At 43.4% G+C, this 24,396-nt stretch overlaps 2 protein-coding genes across 3 annotated transcripts in view; one reads left to right on the top strand and one right to left on the bottom strand.

Annotated features, from left to right (window-relative positions):
- The first annotated feature begins 1,689 nt into the window (after nucleotides 1-1,689).
- On the top strand, nucleotides 1,690-24,372 carry LOC147056193 (uncharacterized). The gene is made up of 2 exons (XM_085914990.1): nucleotides 1,690-1,752; nucleotides 10,617-24,372. Exon 2 carries the CDS (start codon nucleotides 10,772-10,774, stop codon nucleotides 11,264-11,266), a length of 495 nt encoding a protein of 164 aa, XP_085771116.1. The 5' UTR covers nucleotides 1,690-1,752; nucleotides 10,617-10,771; the 3' UTR covers nucleotides 11,267-24,372.
- Nucleotides 13,554-24,396, bottom strand: part of tmem231 (transmembrane protein 231) — a 54,701-nt gene continuing 43,858 nt past the window's right edge. For both annotated transcript variants that reach the window (XM_085914984.1, XM_085914985.1), the window contains 3 exons: nucleotides 18,953-19,034; nucleotides 14,160-14,265; nucleotides 13,554-14,025 (listed from right to left, as the gene is read on the bottom strand). In XM_085914984.1, the coding sequence (XP_085771110.1) occupies nucleotides 13,863-14,025; nucleotides 14,160-14,265; nucleotides 18,953-19,034 (351 nt within the window). In that variant the 3' untranslated portion in view covers nucleotides 13,554-13,862. The remainder of the gene's footprint in view (nucleotides 14,026-14,159; nucleotides 14,266-18,952; nucleotides 19,035-24,396) is intronic.

Raw genomic sequence — 24,396 nt, 5'->3', positions numbered from 1 at the left:
GCTGGAGCCTATCCCAGCCGTCATCGGGCAGTAGGCGGGGGACACCCTGAACTGGTTGCCAGCCAATCGCAGGGCACATAGAGACGAACAACCATTTGCACTCGCACTTACACCTAGGAACAATTTGGAGTGCTCAATTGGCCTACCAAGCATGTTTTTGGAATGTGGGAAGAAACCGGAGAGCCCGGAGAAAACCCACGCGGACATGGGGAGAACATGTAAACTCCACACAGGGAGGGCCGGAGGTGGAATTGAACCCGCACCCTCCTAACTGTGAGGCGGACGTGCTACCCAGTGCCCCACCGAGCCGCCGAAATGATCAAATTGATACCACTATTTTTCTTTACATTATTTTAATGGTAGGCAATGGTAGGCAACAGTCTATGTTGCATAATAAAAGGCTTTTAGATTTTTACGGCTCCAGACAGGTGTGGGGTTTTTTTTTGGGCCAATATGGCTCTTTGAACATTTTGGGTTGCCGAACCCTGTGCTAACAAGTTTACCAAACCATCTGTGTCACTCCAAATCACTAAATCCAATCAAATTTTTATTCTCTGTGTCACTTTTAAACAACTCCGCCAACTCGGGAGGTAGAAGATGCAGCGCTTCCTCTTCTAGGTGTTTTACGTCAGACTCATCGCCAGTTGCAGTTCCAATTATTCCACAGGCCTAGAGCATCCTCATGAGGTTTAGCGTGAAAATAGCATGCAAAATTGTACAATAACGTGTTAATAATTCCACACATAAGTCCCCCCTGAGTATAGGTCACATCCCCGGCCAAACTACTGTAACTGTGACTTATGGTCCTATGGTACTCCTTTATCTCACCTTTATGATTCACAAAAACATTAAATTTGTACTAAACCACTGTTTGTCTTCATCCTCCTCCTTATGCCCAATAAAATGTCTAATTATAGTGACCGAATTTTCTTGTACTTGTTAGATGATCCGAGTCGTGTGGTTGATTTGCTAGACAGGTGGCATGCACACAGCTTAGAGAGAGGTGAGCCATTGTGCGTGCGCAAGAGCACCCTCCACCGCCGTAGAACGCACTGACATCAAAGGCATTACAACACTGCTGCAAAACCCATTAAATATTGACATGTGACATCTCCCCCTTTTCAGGTTAAACTTTTTTTCACCACATTACAAACTCAAACAGCAGCTGTCCCAAAATATCCATCTTCCTCTCTCTCTCAACAGTAACAGACGTACATTCTTCAGGCCTCACTTGTATAGCCCTCCTGCAATTATGAACCACAAAAAGAACCAGAAAACATTAATCAATTTGAAATCTGCATGTGGATATCAGCTAATAACACTTGAACATTCACATTACATGACCCGTTTACGCACTACTCTTCACTACTATGTTATATATATATATATATATATATATATATATATATATATATATATATATATAAAAAATATGTGATATATCTTGTCACCGTGGGATAGTTGGAAACGCAATTTCGATCTCTATGTGTGTCTTGACATGTGAAGAAGTTGACAATAAAGCAGACTTTGACTTTACAGATGTGTCCCAACCGTGTGAGAGGTTGCCGGGTCGGTGACAACACTTGGTATTGTAGGGATCGTCTCTGACTTGGTGACACTTGTGGATTGGAAGTCACACCTCACACTTCTGAAAGGGTGCGGTTGGACAGCGGACGTCGGAAGAGGAGTTGGTCTCGTGTGGAGATGAAGCCTGTTCCGGCGTAGCACCGTCTCACCGTCCACATCGACGAGGTAAGATCTCGGGGAGGCAGCCTCCTTCACGATGACTCCTGGGGACTTCCAAGCCTTTTTGTGATCCAATTTGGTGTCAACTGTGGCTCCAGGAAGAAGGGCAGGTAGCGGCCTGGTGCCATGTCGTCTATTGTAGTAAAAGGCTTGTCTAGCCTTCTCCATCGCGTCCTTCTGTTTGACAGCCAACCTGTTGGGCCATTTAGGTTACAGGTTCTTCTCCAGCGTAGGTAGCGTCGTTCTTATATTCCTACCCATTAGCAGTTCTGCAGGGCTGACCCCTGTGGAGGTGCACGGAGTCGACCGATAGGACATGAGTGCCAATAACAGGTCATCCTGCTTAAGAATCCTCTTAGCCATCTGGACAGCCCTCTCCGCATGGCCATTATTCTGGGGGTGTGAGGACTGGATGTGATGTGGACCAAGTCGAGCCGCTCAGCCAGCTGTCGAAATTCCATACTGGAAAATTGAGGTCCGTTGTCACTGACTACCTCGTCCGGGATGCCAAATCGAGCAAAGGTAGCTTTCAGTGTGAGTATGACCTGCGTGGTTGTCGCCGTTGGCAGGTGCAGTATCTCCAGAAACCGAGAATAGTAGGCGGAGACCACAAGGTAGCTTCTTTTGTTGTGCTCGCAAAGATCGAGACCAATCTTTTCCATGGACGACTTGGCAGCACTGTAGAAATAAGTGGCTCCTGGTTTTTGCTTCGTTTCATCTCCAGACATGCCTGGCATGACTCGAGCATACTCTGGATTTCCACAGAGAGTCCGGGCCACCACACTGATGCTTTGGCCCTATATCTGCACTTTGTTAGCCCCTGATCTTCTGAAAGATCTCTGCACGCATTGTCTTTGGAACTAAAATCCTTGTTCCTCTTATTAACAGTCCCTCAGCTTCTGATAGCTAGTTTTTCACCTTTGCATAGTTTTTAATATTTAGCAGAAGTTTGCTGTCGTACAGCAACAATTTAATGACCTCCTGTAGTTCACTGTCAGTTGCTGTTGCCATTCTGATGCTCTCCATCTTTGCAGCCGATGCCGGGACTCCACGCAGCACTGTGGCTACATAGCAGGCCACATCTCCATGTGTGTCCGCTTCGTTCATTACCTGTGTTTGAAGGCTGCGAGACAGGGTGTCTGCCACAATGAGGGTCTTCCCAGGTACATATTCCGCCTTAACATTGTATCTCAGGAGTCTCATCATTAAGCACTGGCACCTCACAGGAACATTGTCTAACCTTCGGCTGTTGATAAGTGGTACCAATGGCTTGAGGTCTGTCTCGAGCCTAAACTGGTCCAAGTCACAGAGGTAAATTTCTTACACACCCATACACTGGCAAGAGACTCCTCAATCTGCGGGTAGTGAGTTTCTGCCTCTGTGATACGCCTCGAGCAGTACGCAACAGGCTTCCATTCTTCTCCATGGAGTTGGAGGAGCACATCCCCCAGACCGTAGCTGCTCGCATCGGCTGACACATCAGTGGGCTTGGCAACATCATAGAATGCGAGAACTGGTGCAGTTGTTAACATCGTTTTGATGCTCTGGAAAGCTGACTGTTGTGAGTGGCCCCACATCCAAGTGTTCCTACTCTTAAGGAGCTCGTAAAGTTGCAGTCTCTTTGTGGCTAGGTTAGGGACATATCTTCCAAGATAGTTCACCATGCCAAGGACTCTCTTCAGATCCTGTACATTTTCAGGTGGTGCTCGTTGTCAGAGGGCTCCCACTTTTTCCGGGTCAGGCCTAACTCCCGTCTTGTCAATGAGATGTCCCAGAAAGCGTAGCTGGCTCTGTCTGAATGAGCATTTGTCTCTGTTGAGTTTCAGGCCTGCCGCCTCGACACGCCTAAGGATCTTTTCCAGTCTCTCATCGTGTTCCTTCATTGTAGTTTCACAAACAAGAATGTCATCCATGAAAACTTCAACACCGTCCAGCCCCTGCAGAACCTCTAACATTTTTCATTGGAAGATCTTAGGTGCTGGAAATACCAAAAGGTAATCTTTCAAAGCAGTACCTGCTGAAGGGTGTGATGAACATTGTCAATTTACAGCTGTCCAGGTGCAATGGAATCTGCCAAAATCCACTCGCAGCATCCATGGAAGAGAACACAGCTGCTCCACTTAACTTGGCTGTAATTTCGTCACCACTGGGCAGGACGTATCGCTCTCTTCTTACAGACTCGTTTAACCTCTTCAGGTCAACGCATATCCTTGCTTTGCCTGTGTGTTTCTTTAGAACCGGTACCATGGGCGCACACCATTCAGTCGGTTGCGTCACCCGTTCAATAACGCCAGCCTTCTCCATCTAGTGTAGTTCCTCTTTCACCTTGTCCAAGAGCGGGAAGGGCACGCGGCAGGCAGTGTGCACGACGTATGGGGTTGCGTCGTCCTTCAGCTGGATTTTTACAGGATCCGTTTTTAGTGCTCATCAAAAGCTTGCTGAACGTCGTGGATGGCTTGTGTCACACCGTCTACTCGCAGTACAAGGTTCATTTTAATACACAGAGGTCTGCTTAGTAAATTACTGACAGTTGGGCCTCGCACCACATACGCATTCAGAGGGTAATTCTTTCCCTTGTAGTGGATGGTTGCATTGATGCAACCCAGGCACCATAGCCCACCTCCAGGGCTATTGAGGTGAATTTTGGCTGGTAGCAGAGCTTTAGGTGGGTTGAGTTTCTGGAATGAATCCTCACTTAATATGCTGACATTTGCTCCTTTATCAATTTTGAACTCCATCTTAGTGGAATCCACCTTGAGCTGCACTGTCCACTGTCTTTTGTCCTCCGCAGTGTTTACCGAGCCCAAATAAAAAGACATCTGGTCTTTCTGTTCAGTCTCTGTAATTTCGCCGACAGACTTGCTGCGGCACATCTTTGGCCAATGGCCTGTTTTGTGGCAGTGGTTACATGTAGACCCTAATAATGCAGGGCATCTTTTTTTTGCCATGGGGTGCTTTTCCACAACTACCACATTTATTATCATTTGGTCCTCCTTTTCTTCCTTTAGGGTTTGCCTTTTTGATTCCAGCGACTTTTGTCACGTCTGCGTTACACCTCATGCACTTGGCCCATAGTGTTGCCTTGTGCTGCGACCTCCTCAGACTGCCTGACTCTCTGTATTGTCAGAGCGAGCGTCACGTCCGGTATCATTTGCAACCTGTGCGAGAGCTCTTTATCAATTATCCCGACGACAATGCGGTCGCGGGTATTTTCTTCCCGAGTCACTCCAAAGTCACAGAGTTCTGATAGGTCGTAAAGAGCTCGGATAAAACACTCCGCACTTTCGCCTGGCCGCTGCACGCGCTGGTGGAAACGGCTCTCTCATGGATGATATTCCTCCGCGTAAAAAAGTAGTCATCAAACTTTTTTACCATGACGCCAAAATCATCTCTGTGCCCCTCTTCGGTAAAGGTGAATACTTACCGGCTTCATTACCCACGGCATATATCAGAGAGCTCACCTGAACTCTCCTGTCATCCTTGTCCAGCTTTGTTGCGAGCCGAAAACACTCAAAACGTTGCCTCCAGTCCGGCCATTCAGTTGGCTTATCAAGCAAAAAACCCGATGGGAGATTAAACTTTGCCATACTGAATTGTTTATCCCACTTCTGACACAATGTAAGATGATCCGAGTCGTGCGGTTTATCGAACTCTGTTTATTTGTGAGACAGGTGGCATGCACACAGCTTAGAGAGAGGCGAGTCAGTGCGCGGGCGCAACAGCACCCTCCACTGCCGTAGAACGCACTGATATTGAAGGCGTTATGACACTGCTGCAAAACCCATTACATATTGACATATTTGACAGTAATCATTCATCAGGAGAGAGAGAGAGAGAGGTAGGGTGGGGGGTCTGATGCGGTGGGGATGAGTAGAAAAATACACGAATGAATGAAAGAGAGAATGCTATGAATACTTTGAGTGATGTTAGATACATGGACTCTTTAAAGTAGATGTTTTATCCATCCATCCATCCGTTTTCTGAACCGCTTTGTCCCCACGGGGGTCACGGGGGTGCTGGAGCCTATCCCAGCCATCATCGGGCAGCAGGCGGGGGACACCCTTAAGCGGTTGCCAGCCAATCGCAGGGCACACAGAGACGAACAACCAGCCGCACTCGCACTCATACCTAGGGACAATTTAGTCTTCAATCGGCCTACCAAGCATGTTTTTGGGATGTAGGAGGAAACTGGAGTGCCCGGAGAAAACCCACGTGGACACGGGGAGAACATGCAAACTCCACACAGGGAGGGCCGGAAGTGGAATTGAACCCGCACCCCCCTAACTGTGAGGTGGACGTGCTACCCAGTGCGCCACCGAGCCACCTGTATGTTTTAATAGGACAAATTAATCTTAAAATTTAACAGGTTTTATCAGGAGATGTATATAAGTAGCCAGTGCTTATGTCACTGGAAAGTCCTTAACTGGTCACTCATCAGTCCCGCAAAGGATCTGCTGAATGATGCCACTATGACTCAGTCAAGGCTCATTGGCCAAATGCGGCCCGCGTCTAATATTGGACTGGCCCGAAGCATTGTGTCATAAAATCAATAAGTGGCCCGAAGTATTTTATAAGGCAACATAGACTGTCAATACATAAGCTGTATGCTTACTAATAAAATAATTAAAAAAAAAATAATAATAGTGGTATCAATTCAATCATTTATTCTTGCGGCTGTTGCGTGTTGTGGGGGATGTCCATTGTTGAGCCAGGAAAGCAAAGGTGTGGAGTTTAGAGTTGGTTCTTTATTGGCAAGATCTTGGGTTGTTTAATGGCGCTCAATACACATGGGACGGCAGTAGATGAAACAACAGCTTCTGTCTCCAGGTCAGCTTCTTTTATACTGCCCGGAAAGGCGGAAACTTGTCACATGACCATTTCGTACCTGAGTGTGGGGGTCGTCACCCCCCTGTGTGTGCGTGCGAGTTTGCCTATGTGTGTGTTCATACAGTTGTGTGTTGTATTCGTGTTCTGATTGAGCAGTTATGTTTGCATAAAATAATAAAAGAATTGTACATATATGAGCATCATATTGTACAGAGATTGTCCACCCTAATAGAACATGTATACATTGCTGTTGCTCCCTCTTCACGGCCAATTAGAGTTCATAGAGTGCATAGCAGAGCTGTCCAATATCGGAATTGATATTGTTTGTGCGGAGAGCCATGTCTTTACTTTTCTGAATGATTTCGGTTTTATTTTTGAAGTCCGAAAATAGACACTCTGATATTTTAATGAATGAATCCCTTCATGTACTCGCCATCGGTGAATGGTTTTCCGCGCTTTCTTATCTATCGGGCTGCAACAAAACCTGCAGCAGTATGTTAGGATACGGATTTTAGCTATTGATCTGACTCCAAATTGCGATCAACACTTAACACAAGTTTCTATGTCCCAATCCACACACTGGCGCACCTAACAATTTTGCGAGTACGTTCTGTCAAAGAGAAGACCAGTAGATCAATCAGACCAAATTTACCAATTGTTTATTCCTAACAAAGCGCACTAATACAGGCCTGGGTCCCGGGTCCCTCACACTAAAACTCGTGCGTTTTTGTGACCACCAAAAGACGACACATTCTTCCGGGTTGCCCAGTTTTAAAGAAACACAATATGAATATTAAAGCATGCAAAATATTGTGTGATGATTGGTCGATGGTCATCTCCTCCCCGTCGAGGTGTCATCACTCTGGTCAGGGGGTTGGTTTTTTCCTCTCGAAGCCCAACCACCTGGACGTGGTGTTGTTCTTTGTTCTCGTTCCTCACCGACCTTGAGGTGTTATCGTCCGGTACTCCCTGTCTGGTATCCCTTCCTGGGCCTCCCTGTTCCATAACTCTTAGAAGAAAACAAGTTCATGCAGTGTGCCTGCACATTCCTCACCCCCACCAATCCACACAAGCACTCCAATACTAGATATTATATTGATATGATTATATGTTTCACACAACCTTAAAAAATATGTTTGCAAACCGCTGAAAGCACATTTCCCTTTAAGTAGTAGAGTTTGGAGATGAAATCCACTTCTTGGAAAAGTTTTTTTGGTCCTCAAATTTCTCCACCAGCACTGCACAATTGCACGTTTCCTCTCAGTTACAACTGGGTGATCGGCAGCAAATTTAGCATGCTTTATCTGAAAATGTCGCTCCAAATTCCTCTTGTTATTTGACAACTTCTCATTGCAAATCAAACATGCAGGCAATGCTTCAGCATTGGCAACGAAAGCAAATAGTTCAGTCCATTCTTTCTTAAAGCCTCTGTTCTCATCAGCAATCTTTCTCTTTTTGCCTTTTGAATCCATGGCCAGTCACTCACACACTTGTTTGTTTACAACTCTTATGTGCTGTGTCGTAGACCATGATGCAATTTTGCTATTTGACGCCATTCTTAAATTTGGTATTTTTAATATATTTACATCTACATACATTTTTACATCATGAGAATGGGTGTGTCATGATTACCATATAAAAACAACAACAACAAAAACAACATATTTTCCCATTTTCTCGCATTTTTGCAAAAATTCCAGGGAGACGCTAGGGGCGTGCTAAAGAGCCGCATGCGGCTCTGGAGCCGCGGGTTGCCGACCCCTGGCCTAAGAGAACAGAGAAGCACAATGAGGTGGAAAGAGTGGAAGTGGGTCTGGAATCGAGTCAAACTGGGCTTTGTGCGGGCTTCGTTGGAGAGAAACGAACATAGGGGCCGCAGCTCAATCAGGTCTTCAGTGTTTTTCCACTCTACTACTACTACTATTCTTATACTACACTTGACCGCCCTCGTGCAAGAAGGCAACAAGGTGACCTTGTAGTTTTAACTGAGATCAACCTCTACATATGTGCAATGAGTGTCATAGAGAATGGAAAACCAGTGAAAGCTAGAGATAGGTTACAGCGATATGATGGCATAGCTCAAGCTACTTAGCTAATCACAAATGCCAAAGAGGCCTATCCGAACAATGGCAACTTACATAGGTCCTCGGTTTACGACGTTGATCCGTTCCTACGTGTCGACGCAAACCAAATTTTGGTGTAAGTCGCAACATACTATATTACACTGTGTGTAAATACCATACCATGCAGTATACCATACAGTACCATACATGATACTCTAAGCCAGTGGTTCTTAACCTTGTTGGAGATAACAAACCCCACCAGTTTCATATGTGCATCCCTTTTTAATTACAAATAAAATCTTGTTCAAACTGCAAAATCAACACAATGCATGAACTCAAAACAAATTACCGTATTGGCCCTAATATAAGACAATGTTTTTTGCATTGAAATAAGACTGAAAAACTGGGGGTCGTCTTACATTCAGGGTCGGGACATTATACCCATTCACTTGTGCGCAGCCGTAAATTAAAGGTTGCTGGTATCGACTGAATATTTTGCTGTGATCGTGTGCGTCTTTGACACAAAGTGAGTCTATACATTTCATTGTTACTATTGTGCACTGTTGTCCGGTTTGTCCGATCGCGGTTTGCTTCGTGTGCGCGCCGTTTGATTGACAGCTCCGGCGCGCTCCTTTAAGTTTGCCTCGCATCGTACAAGTAGCCGTTACGCAGCACTACGGTGACTAACGATCGCCAGCAAATGTATTTTGTTGTCTCGATGACTTATGTTTGGTGTGTTGCTGAGAGTATTTCATTTGTGGTTATATACACTGCTCAAAAAAATTAAAGGAACAGTTTTTTTAGCAGGGTATGGTATGAATTCTATTACACTTTTCTGATAAGGTTTTGGTCAGGCACGTGGCAGAGGGGGTTGTTAATCACTTTCAGCTGCATTGGTGTTGATGGAATTAACAACAGGTAGACTAGAGGGGCAACAACGAGATGGTCCCCAAAGCAGGACTGGTTTTGCAGGTGGAGGCCATTTCAAGCTCCTCCCTCTTGATCTTTTTTAACTGTTTTTCCACAAGTGTTGGCTTTAGCAACAGTCATTATCACGACTGGAAGCATGAGGCAATTTCTTAACCCTCCTGAAGTTGCGCAGATTGTCCAACTCCTCCAGGATGACACATCCATGCGTGCTGTTGCAAGAAGATTTGATGTGTCTCCCAGTACAATCTCCAGAGCATGGAGGAGATTCCAGGAGACAGGCAGTTACTCTAGGAGAGCTGCACAGGGCCGTAGATGGTCCTCATCCCAACAGCAGGACCGATATCCGCTGCTTTGTGCAAGGAGGAACAGGTTGAGCACTGCCCGAATCCTACAGAATGACCTTCAGCAGGCTACTGGTGTGAATGTTTTTGCCCAAACAGTCAGAAACAGACTTCACGAGGGTGGCCTCAGGGCACAACGTCCTGTAGTGTGCCCTATGCTCACTACTTAGCACCATGGAGCTTGATTGGCCTGGGTTCCTCCTGATTCACGACATTCCCGGCCTCATGTGGCAAGAGTATGCAGACAGTATCTGGAGGATGAAGGAATTGACACAATTGAATGGCCCTCACAATCACCTGATCCAAACCCGATAGAACATCTTTGGGACATAATGTTTCGGTCCATCAGACGCCGCCAGGTTGCTCGTTAGACTTTGCTGGAGCTCACTGATGCCCTTAGACAGATCTGGGAGGACATCCCACAAGACACCATCCGTCGTCTCATTAGGGGCATGCCGCGATGTTGTCAAGCATGCATACAAGCATGTGGGGGCTACACAAGATATTGAAAAGAGTTTTGAATTGCAGAAATTGAATTTAGGCAAAATGGACGAGCCTGCCACATCATTTTTTCTGTTAGATTTTTGGGGTGTCGATATACTGAGCCCTCTGTAGGCTGAACATTTTTATTTCCATCAAAAGATGTGGCATCCTTTTGATCCTGAGATATTAAACTGTCCATATCAGTATAGATATCCAACAACCTCAGGTGACTCTCCTGTGAAGCTCCTGAAGTATGCAGACGACACGACTCTCATCGGACTGATCCGGGACGGTGATGAGACTGCGTACAGACAGGTGGAGCGGCTAGTCCACTGGCGCAGCCAAAATCACCTAGAGCTGAACCCGCTCAAGACCGTGGAGATGACAGTGGATTTCAGGCGAGATCCTTCACCACTTTCACCCCTCACTATCCTTAGTAATACTATACTCTTCTCAGACTTCAAGTTCCTGGGTACCACAATCTCACGGGACCTGAAACTGACCGGCCATATAGACTCTGTCCGGAAGAAGGCCCAGCAGAGGCTGTACTTCCTGAGACTGCTCAAGAAGTACAACCTGCCGCAGGGGGCTGCTGAAGACCTTCTACACTGCCATCATCCAGTCTGTCCTCTGCACCTCCATCACTGCACAAGCACAGACTGCAACGGACAATCAGGACTGCAGAAAAGATCATTGGAATCAACCTCCCATCTATCCAAGACTTGTACATGTCCAGGACCAGGAAATCCGCAAGCAACATCTCTACATCCTTCTCACCCAAGTTACAGTCTGTTTGAACTACTCCCCTCCGGACGGCTCTGTACGCCAAAACCAGCAGACACAGAGACAGCTTCTTCCCCCAGGCTGTTGCTCTGATGAACTCACACTACTCTTAGAGTCTCAGAGTTATTGCTGTGCAATAACATCCTGCTCTCCACACCTTTTTGGATTGTCTACACTGCACTATGTGTCTTCTCTGCATCCATTGCAGCCTGGTCATCCTGGAAGAGGGACCCTCCCATCTGTGGTCTCTTCTCAAGGTTTCTCACTTCCCCTAGTCGGAGATTTGAGTTTTTCCTTGCCCTCATGGGAGTTTAAGATCAGGGGATGGCTGAGAATATTGTCATTTTCACATGTCCTGAGTGTTGTTAGTCACCTAAATGTTGAACAGAGACTGTGATGTAACAAAGTCAAATTCCTTGTTTGGCACGCTCAAACATGGCGAATAAATTCTTCTTGAATCTTGAATAACCTTCCTTTTTTTTGATGCAGTGTGATCAGAAGAGTCTGTCTTATGCCTGGGAGCCATAATGAAAGGAAAAAGGTTCACAAACATGATAACACGCAAGAGAGACAACGCATCAGGCCAAAATGGTGTATACCATATGAGTGGGTAACGCTGTCTTCCTTGGTCCACAGCCTTTCTCGTGGTGTATTCCGCCGCGCGCACCAACTAGTTCCCGCACACTACGAATCACTTCCTTTCCCTTTACGACGCTTAAGACGAGGAACCGCTTAGGTAAAAAAAAAGGCTTTAAATATATCAGACGTGTCGTAAATATTCTCTCTCCTAGTCTGACCTGTCATCTTGTGACCACCAACAGGTGCAAAAGCAGCCAGTCAACAAAGTGTAAATCAAGTAAAACATTTTCTTGGCAATATGTTCTGTGTGCTCCTATTAGTCAAAACACAGTATTCTGATTAAATGGTAAATGGCCTGTGCTTGTATAGCGCTTTTTTACAATTGGTACTAAAAGCCGGCGGCTTGGTGGCGCACTGGGTAGCACGTCCGCCTCAGTTAGGAGGGTGCGGGTTCGATTCCACCTTCGGCCCTCCCTGTGTGGAGTTTGCATGTTCTCCCTGAGCCCGCGTGGGTTTTCTCCGGGTACTCCGGTTTCCTCCCACATCCCAAAAACATGCTTGGTAGGCCGATTGAGCACTCCAAATTGCCCTTTGGTGTGAGTGCGAGTGCGGATGGTTGTTCGTCTCTGTGTGCCCTGCGATTGGCTGGCAACCAGTTCAGGGTGTCCCCCGCCTGCTGCCCGATGACGGCTGGGATAGCCTCCAGCACGCCCGCGACCCCCGTAGGGACAAAGCGGTTCAGAAAATGGATGGATGGATGGGTACTAAAAGCACTTTACACTGCTTTCTCATTTACCTACTGATGACATACCATCAGGAGAAACTGGAGGCTTTGTGTCTTGCTCAAGGACACTTTTACATGGTCACAATTGCTGCGAATCAAACCCAGAAGGGTTGGGAAATGACTACTATTTTCAGTTCAAGCTCCAGCCTGGTCATATTGGGAGGAGGATTCTTCCCATCTCCGGCCCTTTCCCAATGTATTTTGTTTATTTATTCCCAGCTGATTTTTTTATTTATTCCTTGCCCTCCTGTGGGGTTAAGATCAGGGAATGTCCTCAATATTTGTCAACCGTGAGACTATTTTGTCATTAAGGGCTCTATAAATAAATTTTACTTTACTTTGACACGTAGAGAACTTTGTTTCAGCTATGGAGGTTTTCAGCACCCTGGTTAGCATGTCCGCCTCACAGTTCAGAAGTGCAAGGTACTGCGGTTTCCTCCCTCATTACAAAAGCATACATGGCAGGCCAATTGACCGATTCAAATTGTGTGAATATGACTGTGAATGGTTGTTTGTCTATAACAGAGGTCGGCAATTACTTTTGGACGCAAGCCAAAACAAATTCTGACAATGGCATCGCGGGCCATTGCTTTTTTTTTGGGGGGGGGGCTACTATTTAAATTATTAAATTATATTAAAATAAACATCATCTTACTTTAATATGCATTTAAATTCTATTTGAACAGACCTTGTTATGTTGTTAATTTAACACTAAGGACGAATTTGATGGGATTGTTTTATGGCATACAACAATCCCATCAAATGTATGCCCTTTTTTTCTTTAAAAAAATTATGGGGTTGAAAAAAAATTTTTTTTTTAGTACATCATATTTACGTTATCTCGCGGGCCAGAGAGAATAGATGGCGGCCCAAAATTGGCCCGCGAGATTGGGTGGTGGCCATTTCAGGGTGTACCTTGCCTACAGTCCAAAGACTACTGGGAAAGGTTCCAGCATGCCAGCAACCCCCGTAAGGATAATGCAGTTCAGAAAATTGATGGATGTTTTTTCAAAAGTGTTTGCAAAAAAAGTTGAGCTGATTCTTTATTTGAAACAATTTTTTGCAAAATGTCATTAAATTACAGAATGGATGCAACCACAACATGTTCAATGGCGGGGGGCAGAATATAGTTTTTAATTTGTCATGGTGCCTTCTCTAAATAAAATTAGCTATTTTTTAAAAGGAACAGGGTTGGGACATGCGGCAGATATCAGATATATTATTTAGTCATCATTAAAAACACTAGTTCTTATTTAGCCCGGATCAGTGCTTACCCCACATGCATTAATTTCACTAATTTAATGAAATGATTACTGTCACACATTATCAAGGCTGGTGAGGTTTTTCAATACTTATGGGTACAGTGGTTAAAACTTGGTTCTGAAAAACAAATGTCTGGATTCGTTCAAAGACCCAGAGAAAGATCAGAAGAACACTGACATACTGGATCCAGGCAAACTTGATGGTTTCCCAGAAGCCAGGATAATAGGTGAGGGCAAACAGTTAAAGAAGTAATTACTATGCACAAGTTCACACATTTATTATAAATTAATTTTGTATAGTGCTGTGATGTTAATTGCAAATTAAAAAAAACTTTGATCAAATATATTTATGAAAGGATATCTAATGACCTCCATAGGGTAGTGAATGTCTGCAATAAGATGAAAAGGAGAACCAGCAGCCCGTCCAGTAGTCCACACCAGTGTGGGACAGGAAAGTACCGTGGTCACTGAAATAAAATGTTGAGTTAAAAAAGAATTTTAAAGAACAATTTCATACAATACATATACAATCGATATAAACGTATGTAGAACATTTGTATGCATAAAACATAAAACCTATATAACAAATTTTACACTACAATACTTGGAACTTTCCCCTGCAGCTGAAAGCTTCCCTTTCTCAATTTTGTTTTAAAATGATCATCCTTTTGACTGGACATTTGAGTTGAAAATTGCATTGATCCCCACTGACCAGCACCCCTCCAGTCAGTTCTCAAACTCTGCTGATCCAATGGAGTGATTGGAGCCTACACTTGTACAATCACTCAAGGACAAGCATAATGTATACGTTCATATCGTCGGCCACATGGTAAAATTGCCTAAGGCACAAGCAAGTCTCAGAGGGCTTCACATGTACAAAAATTGACAATTATTCTCAAACATCCCCTAATCTTAAACTCTGAGGCGAACAAGGAAAAACTCAGAAAACCCATACTGGTGGAAAAATGAGAAACCTTGAGAAGAGACCACAGATGGGAGGATCCCCCTTCCAGGATGACCAGGCTGCAATGGATGCAGTGAGGGCACATAGAACACAATATAAAACAATCCAAAGAAAAAGTGGATGTCCAATTCAAAGTGAAGAGCTGCAGGAAGTGCCCTCAATTGTCCTGGCAGTGTCTTTGAGGGTAGTAATCCGCCGCATTTCCCTCATCCCATCCCGATTGGTCCACGAGAAATCCAGGCATCTGTTATAAGTTTGGGTGTCACCTAACCACCTCCCCAGGCGGGGAGAGGGGGGCGAAAACACAAACTCCAGCCGAATCAGCCACCACAGGTTAATTGAAGGCCATGTCATAAAAATGTGTCTTTAATCGTGTCTTAAATGTTTCAACTGAGGTAGCAGTTCGAATATCTATCGGTAGGGCATTCCAAAGCTCTGGAGCCCTTATAGAAAATGCTCTAGACCCTGCAAACTTCTTTTTGGCACTCGGGGTCACTAAAAGACTGGCATTTTGCGAGCGGAGGTTACGGGACGGAACGTATGGAACAAGATACGACGAGATACGAAAGCGCTAAGCCATATAGTGATTTATAAGTTAATAGAAGAACCTTGAAGTCACATCTTAAATCAGGCATGTCCAAAGTCCGGCCCACAGGGCAAATCCGGCCCCCGGTCAGATTTCATACGGCCCGCAGCTTCGGTCTTATAATGTATTATTTAGGGCCCGCCTGCACTATTAAACTGAATAAAAAATCATGAAACTTGAAACTATAATTCCTCCTTTTACCAAAAGGCGACAGCACCACTAATAATATCAGTCTGCATCCGTGCAGCGAACACCTCTCCGCTCATTTCTGCCATGCCGACTGCAAAAAAACGAGGAAAGTTGACATTGAGGGCCGTCACTTTTAAGAGAGATGGGAATTACAATACTTCACTGAAAATCAAGGCAATTGTGTTTGTCTAATTTGTAAAGAGACGGTTGCCTTGTTAAAGGATTTCAACTTAAAGAGACACTACCAGACTAAACATGCTAACACATACGACAAGCTAACAGGGAATGACCGTGCTGATAAAGTGAAACAGCTCCAAGCTGAACTGGCATCACAACAGGGATTCTTCACGCGGGACTGTGAGTCAAAAGTAAATATTACTAAAGCAAGCTACGAAGTGGACATTTTAATACTGTTGATGTTATGACCCTGTATACGTGACACAAACTATAGTTTTCTGAAAGATATTGTAAATGACAAGAGCAAAATTCACTTGTTTTAAGTTTTAATCATAACAGACAACTTTGCATTACTTATAACTCCTGTTTAAAATGTTCATTAGGGAAAAATAATTTTAAACACATGTAAAGGTATTTCATAAATTTTTTTTCAATGTTATCTGACTCTTCATATATAAATGAAAGGCAGAATTTGTGTTTTTAAGAGTTGTTCACATCTGCCTGAATGGCTTATATTTGGTTATTTTGTCAATTGAAAAATAAAGATAATTGTGACAATGAAAATTGTATGATAACACTGTTTTTGTATGAAGTTTTTGTAGTTAAAAAATGTCCGAAAAAACTATTGGCCCCCAGGCCCCTTCACTTTATCAAATCTGGCCATCCTTGCAAAAAGTTTGGACACGCCTGTCTTAAATGGACCGGGAGCAGATGTAAGTTGGCTAATATTGGGGTAATGTGATCAAATTTTGCCGTCCGTGTGAGCAGTCTCGCTACAGCATTTTGTACTAACTGTAGACTTTTAAGACTGGATTTAGGAAGCCAGAGAATAATGCGTTACAATAGTCAAGGCGCGACATAATAAACGCATGTATAATAGTTTCCGCATCACAAGTCGAAAGAATCGAATGAACCATAGCAATATTACGGAGGTAAAAAAACGCAATTCTAGTTATGTTCTTAATGTGTTTTTGAAACCAGAGCGTTTGGTCAAATATAACTCTGAGATTAGTTACAGTATCACTATGAGTGACAGGACGTTTATTGATATTTATAGTGGTTTCCTTAAATAAGTGATGATAACAAGCAGGACCAATTATCAACATCTCGGTTTTATCTGGGTTAATACGTCAGATATTGAGAGACATCCATTATTTAATCTCTGCAAGGTACACCAAGATTCCAACAGTCCCACGGATTTTCATCGATAACGGCATATATTATTGAGTGTTATCCGCGTAACATTGAAAAGTAATGTTGTATTTACGTATTATGTCCCCAAGCGGAATCATATAAATACTAAACAGTATTGGTCTGAGTACCGATCCCTACAGGACACCACACGTAACGTTATTGAGCTCAGAGGTCGTGTTGCCATGGACCACTCGGTGGGTCCTGTTGGATAGGTAGGAATTAAACCAGTGAAGTGTTGACCCTGAAATACCAACGCAAGTTTTAAGGCGCTCTAATAAAATATTGAAGTCTACAATGTCGAAGGCAGCACTAAAATCGATTAATAATAAGACGAATGTTGTGTTTGAATCTATAGCTATGAGGAGCTCATTAGTCACTTTAGCAAGTGCTGTCTCAGTGGAATGATTCGCTCTAAAACCAGACTGTAAAGATTCAAATCGATTATTGGTGACCATGTGATCAAAAAGATGCTGCGCTACTACTTTTTCAAGAATTTTTGCTATGAATGGGAGATTTGAAACCGGCCTATAATTACTGAAACAGTCCGGGTCGAGATTTGGTCGCTTAAGTAGCGGTTTAATGATAGTGGTTTTAAAAACTGTTGTCACTATACCAGAGGAGACAGACAGATTATTTACCGTAATTTCGGACAATAAATCGCGTTTTTTGTCATAGTTTGGGTGGTGGGGGGGAGCGACTTATACTCAGGAGCGACTTGTATGTGATTATTTTTCACAAATTTTCAAAATTTAAAAATCCGCAATGTAGTGAAACCGCGTTAAACGAACCGCGATATAGCAAGGGATTACTGTCAAGTGACGTCACCCGCGCGGCGGTTGTGTACATAAGTGAGGAGTGACACAAGATGGTTTGACAAAATTGTTATTTGAAATATACTTTACATATCGTTATATGGGTCTGTGGAATAATTAGAAAGGCAACTTACGAATCCGACGTCAGCGGCGCGGCGCATATGCGGTGCATACGCGGCATTGTTTACATAAAGGACGATCGATGGATTTAATGAATTGGAGTAACACAGATGGTTTGATAAATGTGTTATTTATGCAATACTTATTTAAATAACTCTGAATGTTACGTCAGGCCCGTTCTCAGCTCCTCGTTTGTATATATGTCACGTTGGCATACTATATTGTTTAGCCTGTTGTTGCTGGTTCATGTCTGTTCTTGGTGTTGGATTTTGACAAATGAATTTGCCCCAAAAGTGCGACTTATACTCCGGTGCGACTTATATGGTTTTTTTTTTCACTTTATTGTGCATTTTATGGCTGGTGCGACTTATACTCTGAAGCGACTTATAGTCCGAAAATGACGGTACTTAGGCACAACTAGGGCGAGTGTGCGCTAGTGTAAATTAACGAATCCCTGAGGTCTTTACAAAGACATCTAAAAATATCCGAGACTTAAAAAAAGCCACAAATCACAGAAGGGAGCCATCGGTAGGGCGTGGTCATTCTGACGACGTGTCTCAATTTTAGTTACACATTACACCGAGCGTCGTTAGACTTAGACGGAATTGGCGTTAAAAAGATTAGATTCAGATTTCAGAATAATTTAATAAAGGTGGTTCGAACTCGGACGAGTCTCCTCACCCCTTCAGTCAACCCTTTAATGGGAAGCCGGTCGCTTTAATATAATGAGTGCAGAATTAAAAATGTCGATGATCAAATTAATTGTCAATGATTTTGATTTTCCACATCATTGTGCTCAGTCGCCTTATCTTGGCAGATCAAGTAAGTATAGCCTAAGATCATGAAGCACCAAATAAATACATTAATTAACGACATCAATGATGAAATTACTCAATGATCAATGATTTTGATTGTCCACATTGTTGTGCTCAGTCGCCTAATCTTGGCAGCTCGAGTATGTATAGCCTGAGGCAATTGCTGCCTAGTAGAGTTTGGACTTCTATCCACTGACAGTGGTATGACAGATTTGCAAACTGTCTAGGTCCAAAATTCATATTTTGCATGAAATATCAGCAGTATTGAACAAAAACATGAGCTGTTTTAAACCTTACAGTTACGGTCCTGGTAGCGCCTCATGATGTCGTCAAGATCATAAGCACTTGTAAAGGGGCTGGAGCCTTCAATCACAGAAACCTTGAACGAAAAAAACACAAATAAGAAAATTATTTTGAGAGGAATGACTTTCTTTGGATTGCAATTATTTGAGCCAACTACATTTTGGTGAATCTGATGTTTTTGTTTGACTGCTGACTCGTCTTCCTTACACTGACCAGTGCTGAATTTTTAACCCAATTCAAATTGACATTGCAATGTAGCAGAATGCTATTTTGAAATTCCAAAAGGCAAAAATTTTGGACGGAAAGGTTGTCTGCTTCATTTTGGTCGGTATGCTTTGTTTTGTCAAGTCAAGTTTATTTGTATAGCCCTAAATCACAAGCAGTCTCAAAGGGCTTCACATAAATAATCAATAGACAAACAATTGACAATTATTCTCAATGCATCCCTTGATCTTGAGCTCCCAAAAGGGCAAGGAAAAACAAAAAAAAACCCTACCAGGGGAAAAATGAGAAACCTTGAGAAGGGACCACAGATGGAAGGATCCCCCTTTGAGGATCACCAGGCTGCAATGGATGCAGAGTACTTAAAGGCTCTGGATGTTGTGAGGCTGTCATGGCTGACACGCCTGTACAACATTGCGTGGACATCGGGGACGGTGCTCGACCCACAGCAGTAGTCGCAGGGGCCAAGCCCCCCGGGGGAAAGAGAACGCTACTCTTTGTCCGAACGAACCTTTTATACCGGTCTAGTTCGTGGGTAGGTACTGTGCCTGCTTGGTCACCTACCAGTTTTTTTCCATGACATCTTACATAGGCCTCAGATGACCCAAATGCTTCCAGAATAGACTGCACCTGCATCTCGGCCGGTCTCAACCGGATTCAACCAGATGAGGTGCCCATTTTCTCAGGGATGCTTCATCCTGTTTCCCACTTCCAAATCTTGTCAACTATCCGTCAACTTGACATTTGCAAATGTTTTTTCTCTGACTTGTGTTCCGTCAAACAGCATTTTGTTTAGACCTCAACTGAGTATCACCCAAACCCTTTCCGCCTCCTTGTCTTCGCTCACATTTATACATTCATATGTAAATGGAACATTAATATTACATACATGTTTGATACTGATTAAACATCGTGACAATAATAACACATACTTTCACAATAATCAATTTAACACATAATCATAACTATGATCGTGGATTCTCTTCGTTAGCAGGTTACAACACTCAAGCATCTTAAAAACAAATTTTGACAAGCTGGTGACCTCTAGGTCAAGCGTGGGATTGCAGTCTTCCACCCACGGTATCACTGTAACCCCTTGTCCTTACTCAACTATTAATACATTCATGTGTAAATGAAACATCAGTGCTATGATGCTGCTCAAGTTGCTACTAACTATACAATATTGCAAAGCAAAATAAAATAAAGTATATTGCAGCTTACTCTAACTGTGATTAACATATCTCATTCTCATTACTTAACGATGAGCACGGGCTTCCCTAGTTAACAAATTAAAATATTCAAGCAGTTTCAAAGTATATTATAGCATAACAAAATAATATAACATCATCCAAAATTGTGTGATGCTGTGCTTCAGAACAAGTCTTCATCTAATCGATGACTTTTTAACCTATTAATTTACCATGTTAAGTCATCTTCTGGTGAAATTTGGAATGGGAATGGTGGTTTACTGGTTCAACCAACAAATTCACCTTTACCAATTTAACAATAGTTCATTTTGAAGAACTAACTTAAGTAACCCCTACTCAGGCCCCCTTCTTCAGGTCTTCCATGTCAATCTTTGAAATTTGGAATTTCATCTTAGCCAATTTGTCTGGGCCAAATCCAATACACACTCACGCACCATCATTTACCATCCTATCCACCATGTAACTCGACAACCTGGATTAAGGACTTCTTGACCAACAGGCCCCAGACTGTGAGACCTTGCCCCCACCTTTCCGCTACACGCACACTCAGCACTGGTTCACTATAGGGCTGCATGCTGAGCCCCCTCCTCTACTGTCTCTATACCTACGACTGCAGTCTGGCCCACAACATGATTGTCATATTTACTGACGACACCACAGAGGTCGGGCTGATCTCGAATGGTGACGAGACACCCTATAGGGAGCAGGTCCAGAAGCTCACGACCTGGTGCTCCACAAATAACCTGGCTCTGAATACCACAAAGACATTGTGGACTTCAGGAGGAAGAAAAGGGATCCCCCCTCTTCATCAACAGCGAGAGTGTGGAGAGGGTCCACGACGTCAGATTCCTGGGAGTCCAGATCTCTGATGACCTCCCCTGGACACGCAACACCTCAACTGTCATCAAGAAGGCTCAGCAGCGTCTACACTTCCTGAGAGTCCTCAAGAAGAACAGTATTCAGTAGTCAAATTGCTATTGCGACGACACATTATCAGTAGGGTTAAACTAACCTGTCTCACGACGGTCTAATCCCAGCTCACGTCCCCTATCAGAGGGGGGGAAAAAAAGAATGATTTCATGAATAAGTTGCTTGTCGGCTCTTACTATCATTGTGAAGCAGAATTCACCAAGCGTTGGATTGTTCACCCACTAATAGGGAACGTGTGCTGGGATTAGACCATCGTGAGACAGGTTAGTTTTACCCTACTGATAATGTGTCGTCTCAATAGCAATTCTGCTGCTGTCAAGACTACGTGCAATAACTATTTATTATTTACTTCCTGTACATACCTGATTCATGTTAATATAAATAGCCACATTGTATATACTGTAAATAAGATACTTTTTTTTTTTTTTTTACTTTTATTCTTGATACTTCCTTTATACTTCTTAATTTTTGTAACGTTTATTGTCGGGATTTCTTTTTCTTCATTCTTATTCGCACTGGAAATGGAGAAGCTCTCGAATTTTGTTATACAATTGCATTGTGAAATGACAATAAAGGGCATTCTATTCTATTCTATTCTATTCTATTCTATTCGCTTCATTGTGAAAATGCTTAACAGCCAGTATGATGAACATTTTAGGGCATTTATTTTAGACCACTCCGGAAAAATGTCCCCCCTAAAGCACAGTGAACTTGGGGACAGGAATCCATTGGCAGCATATTTTGTGGGAGGAAAACTCATGGTTACATTGAAACGTCACATTGAAACGTCACATTGTTGGCCAGTGGCAGGCAATGAGTCTAAATGTTAAAAACAGCTTCCTTCTTTCAGGTTATATATATATTTTTTTCTGTCCAGATAGATTTGGTTGCCTTGAAAGTTATTATTGAACATCGAAGTGAAAAGCTTACACTGTCTGCAGGAATACCCAGTACTGTTGAACAGTTACATGAGCCTGTAAGAGACTTTTGGACTCACTGAGGATTTTACCCCGCATTACTTGGATGAGGACTTTGATGATTACTTCACTCTCCATTCTACCAACCAGATTAAGCACAAGGGGACAATCAAAATTGTGATTATATCACCTGTGATTCCTACATTGACTGCATTGACTGAAAACCAGGCAGATGTAGTGAATGACAGTTCAAAGTCTGCTACTGATACAACAGCAGATACAGTGTATTCAACAGACACAATTCTCCTCTCTCCACCCGAAAGCCAATCATGGCCAAATAAAATCAGCATTCCATTTTTCTCTGTGGCAACAGAGGCAGTCCTGAGGATGTCTAATGAAGAGTTTCTCAAAGATGGTACTCGGGTCCGATCTGACATCATGGAAAAATTAGCTGACTACATGTCATACACTACTACACACCCTACACCACGGGCCTTCAAATTGGTGATGTGGCAGAGGCTTTAGTCAAAAAACATCAGTGCCTGACAGAGCTCGGCAGTCGTAATGGCTGGCTTGGATGGATGTATGGTTTGAAATACAAGATGGGAAGTTACAGGTCGAAGCTCCGAAATTTTGTATTTCCTGAGGTTGCCTACAACTCACTCAAGAAACAAGCACCCAGATGACATGTTTGCTGCAAAGAATATAAAGAAAGCACGGAAAGGCGAGGTGGTGCTTCTCCCTCACTATCCTGCAGGAGAAAGTAAGGAAAGAACAGTGCTAGACCAAAACCAACTAATTGAAGAATCAAAGAAGAGAGACAGCACAGTCATTAAGAAGTTGATGTCCAGAACTTTTGCACATAGGAGACATGATGTTGTCATCCTACAGATGAGCATCAGTGACATCAAGGACATATGCTTACCTTGTTTGATGTTTCACAAGTGAGTACCGTAATTTTTGGACTATAAGTCGCAGTTTTTTTCTTAGTTTGGGTGGGGGGGGGCGACTTATACTGAGGAGCGACTTATATGTGAATTTTTTTCACAAATTTTCAAAATAAAAAAAAAATAAAAAAAGGTGGAATCCGCGATAAACAAACCGTAATGTAGCAAGGGATTGCTGTAATTTGAATTTAAACTGACGTCAGCAGCGCGGTGGTTGTTTACATAAAGGACAAAGATTCGATCACGGGATAACGATGATGACGAAGGGCCCCACGTACTACCGGCATCATTAGCAGCTTTGTTTGTAAGTGACACGGAGGACGAAGAGTTTGAAGGATTTAATGATTTGGAGTGACACAGAAGGTTTGAAAAACTATTATGGCTTTTACGCATGCCCGGTCCGACTCGATGGAGGTCTCTTTCACCTCCGTGGATGCAAGTCGGGGGCCGGCGCTCGGCCGGGTGGCTGTCCAGGGACGGTGGATTGGGCTTGGACATGGCTTTTACGCACGCCCGGCCCTACTCTACGGAGCTCTCTTTCACCTACGTGGATGGAAGTCGAGGGCCAGCGCTCGGCCAGGTGGCTGTCCGGGGACGGTGGATGGGGCTCAGACATGGCTTTTACGCACGCCCGGTCCTACTCTATGGAGCTCTCTTCCACCTCCGTGGCTGGAAATGCCACCTCAGAAGTCCACGCGGCCGCATGCCTGGAAGTCGACGCCGGTGCTTGGGGCCATGTGGCGGTGAACTATTTATGTTATAGTTATTTGATATATTTTATTTCGTGTAGCAACTTGTATATGTTTCTATCATTACAGTTCAGTAGTTGTTAGCTCGTTGAACTCTTGTTTTGTTAAATAAAGAGCAGTTTACCAAATCCACGTATTTGCTTGTACTTTGTTAACGCTACAATATAGTTATATACTAGATCTGTGGAATAACGACAAGGCTGACGCGCGGCGTTGTTGACAAAGGACGAGGAATTTGATCGATGGATTTAATGATTTGAAGTGACACAGATGGTTTGATAATATTGTTGTAATATGATAGTTATTTGAAATATATTTTATATATCATTATATGGGTCTGTGGAATAATTAGAAATGCAATTTACGAGTCTAACGTCAGCGGTGCGGCGCATATGCGGCATTGTTTACATAAAGGACGATCGATGGATTTAATGAATTGGAGTGACACAGATGGTTTTATAAACA

This window comes from Syngnathus leptorhynchus, chromosome 6 (genome assembly GCF_054491065.1).
Source record: "Syngnathus leptorhynchus isolate UIUO chromosome 6, UIUO_Slep, whole genome shotgun sequence".
Taxonomy (NCBI): domain Eukaryota; kingdom Metazoa; phylum Chordata; class Actinopteri; order Syngnathiformes; family Syngnathidae; genus Syngnathus; species Syngnathus leptorhynchus.
Note: the sequence above shows the minus strand (reverse complement) of the source record. Positions and strands in the feature narration are given on the sequence as shown.

What these genes read in the sequence shown, in the direction of transcription:
- LOC147056193 (XM_085914990.1), top strand. Translation starts at nt 10,772, where the DNA reads ATGACAGTGGATTTCAGGCGAGATCCTTCACCACTTTCACCCCTCACT.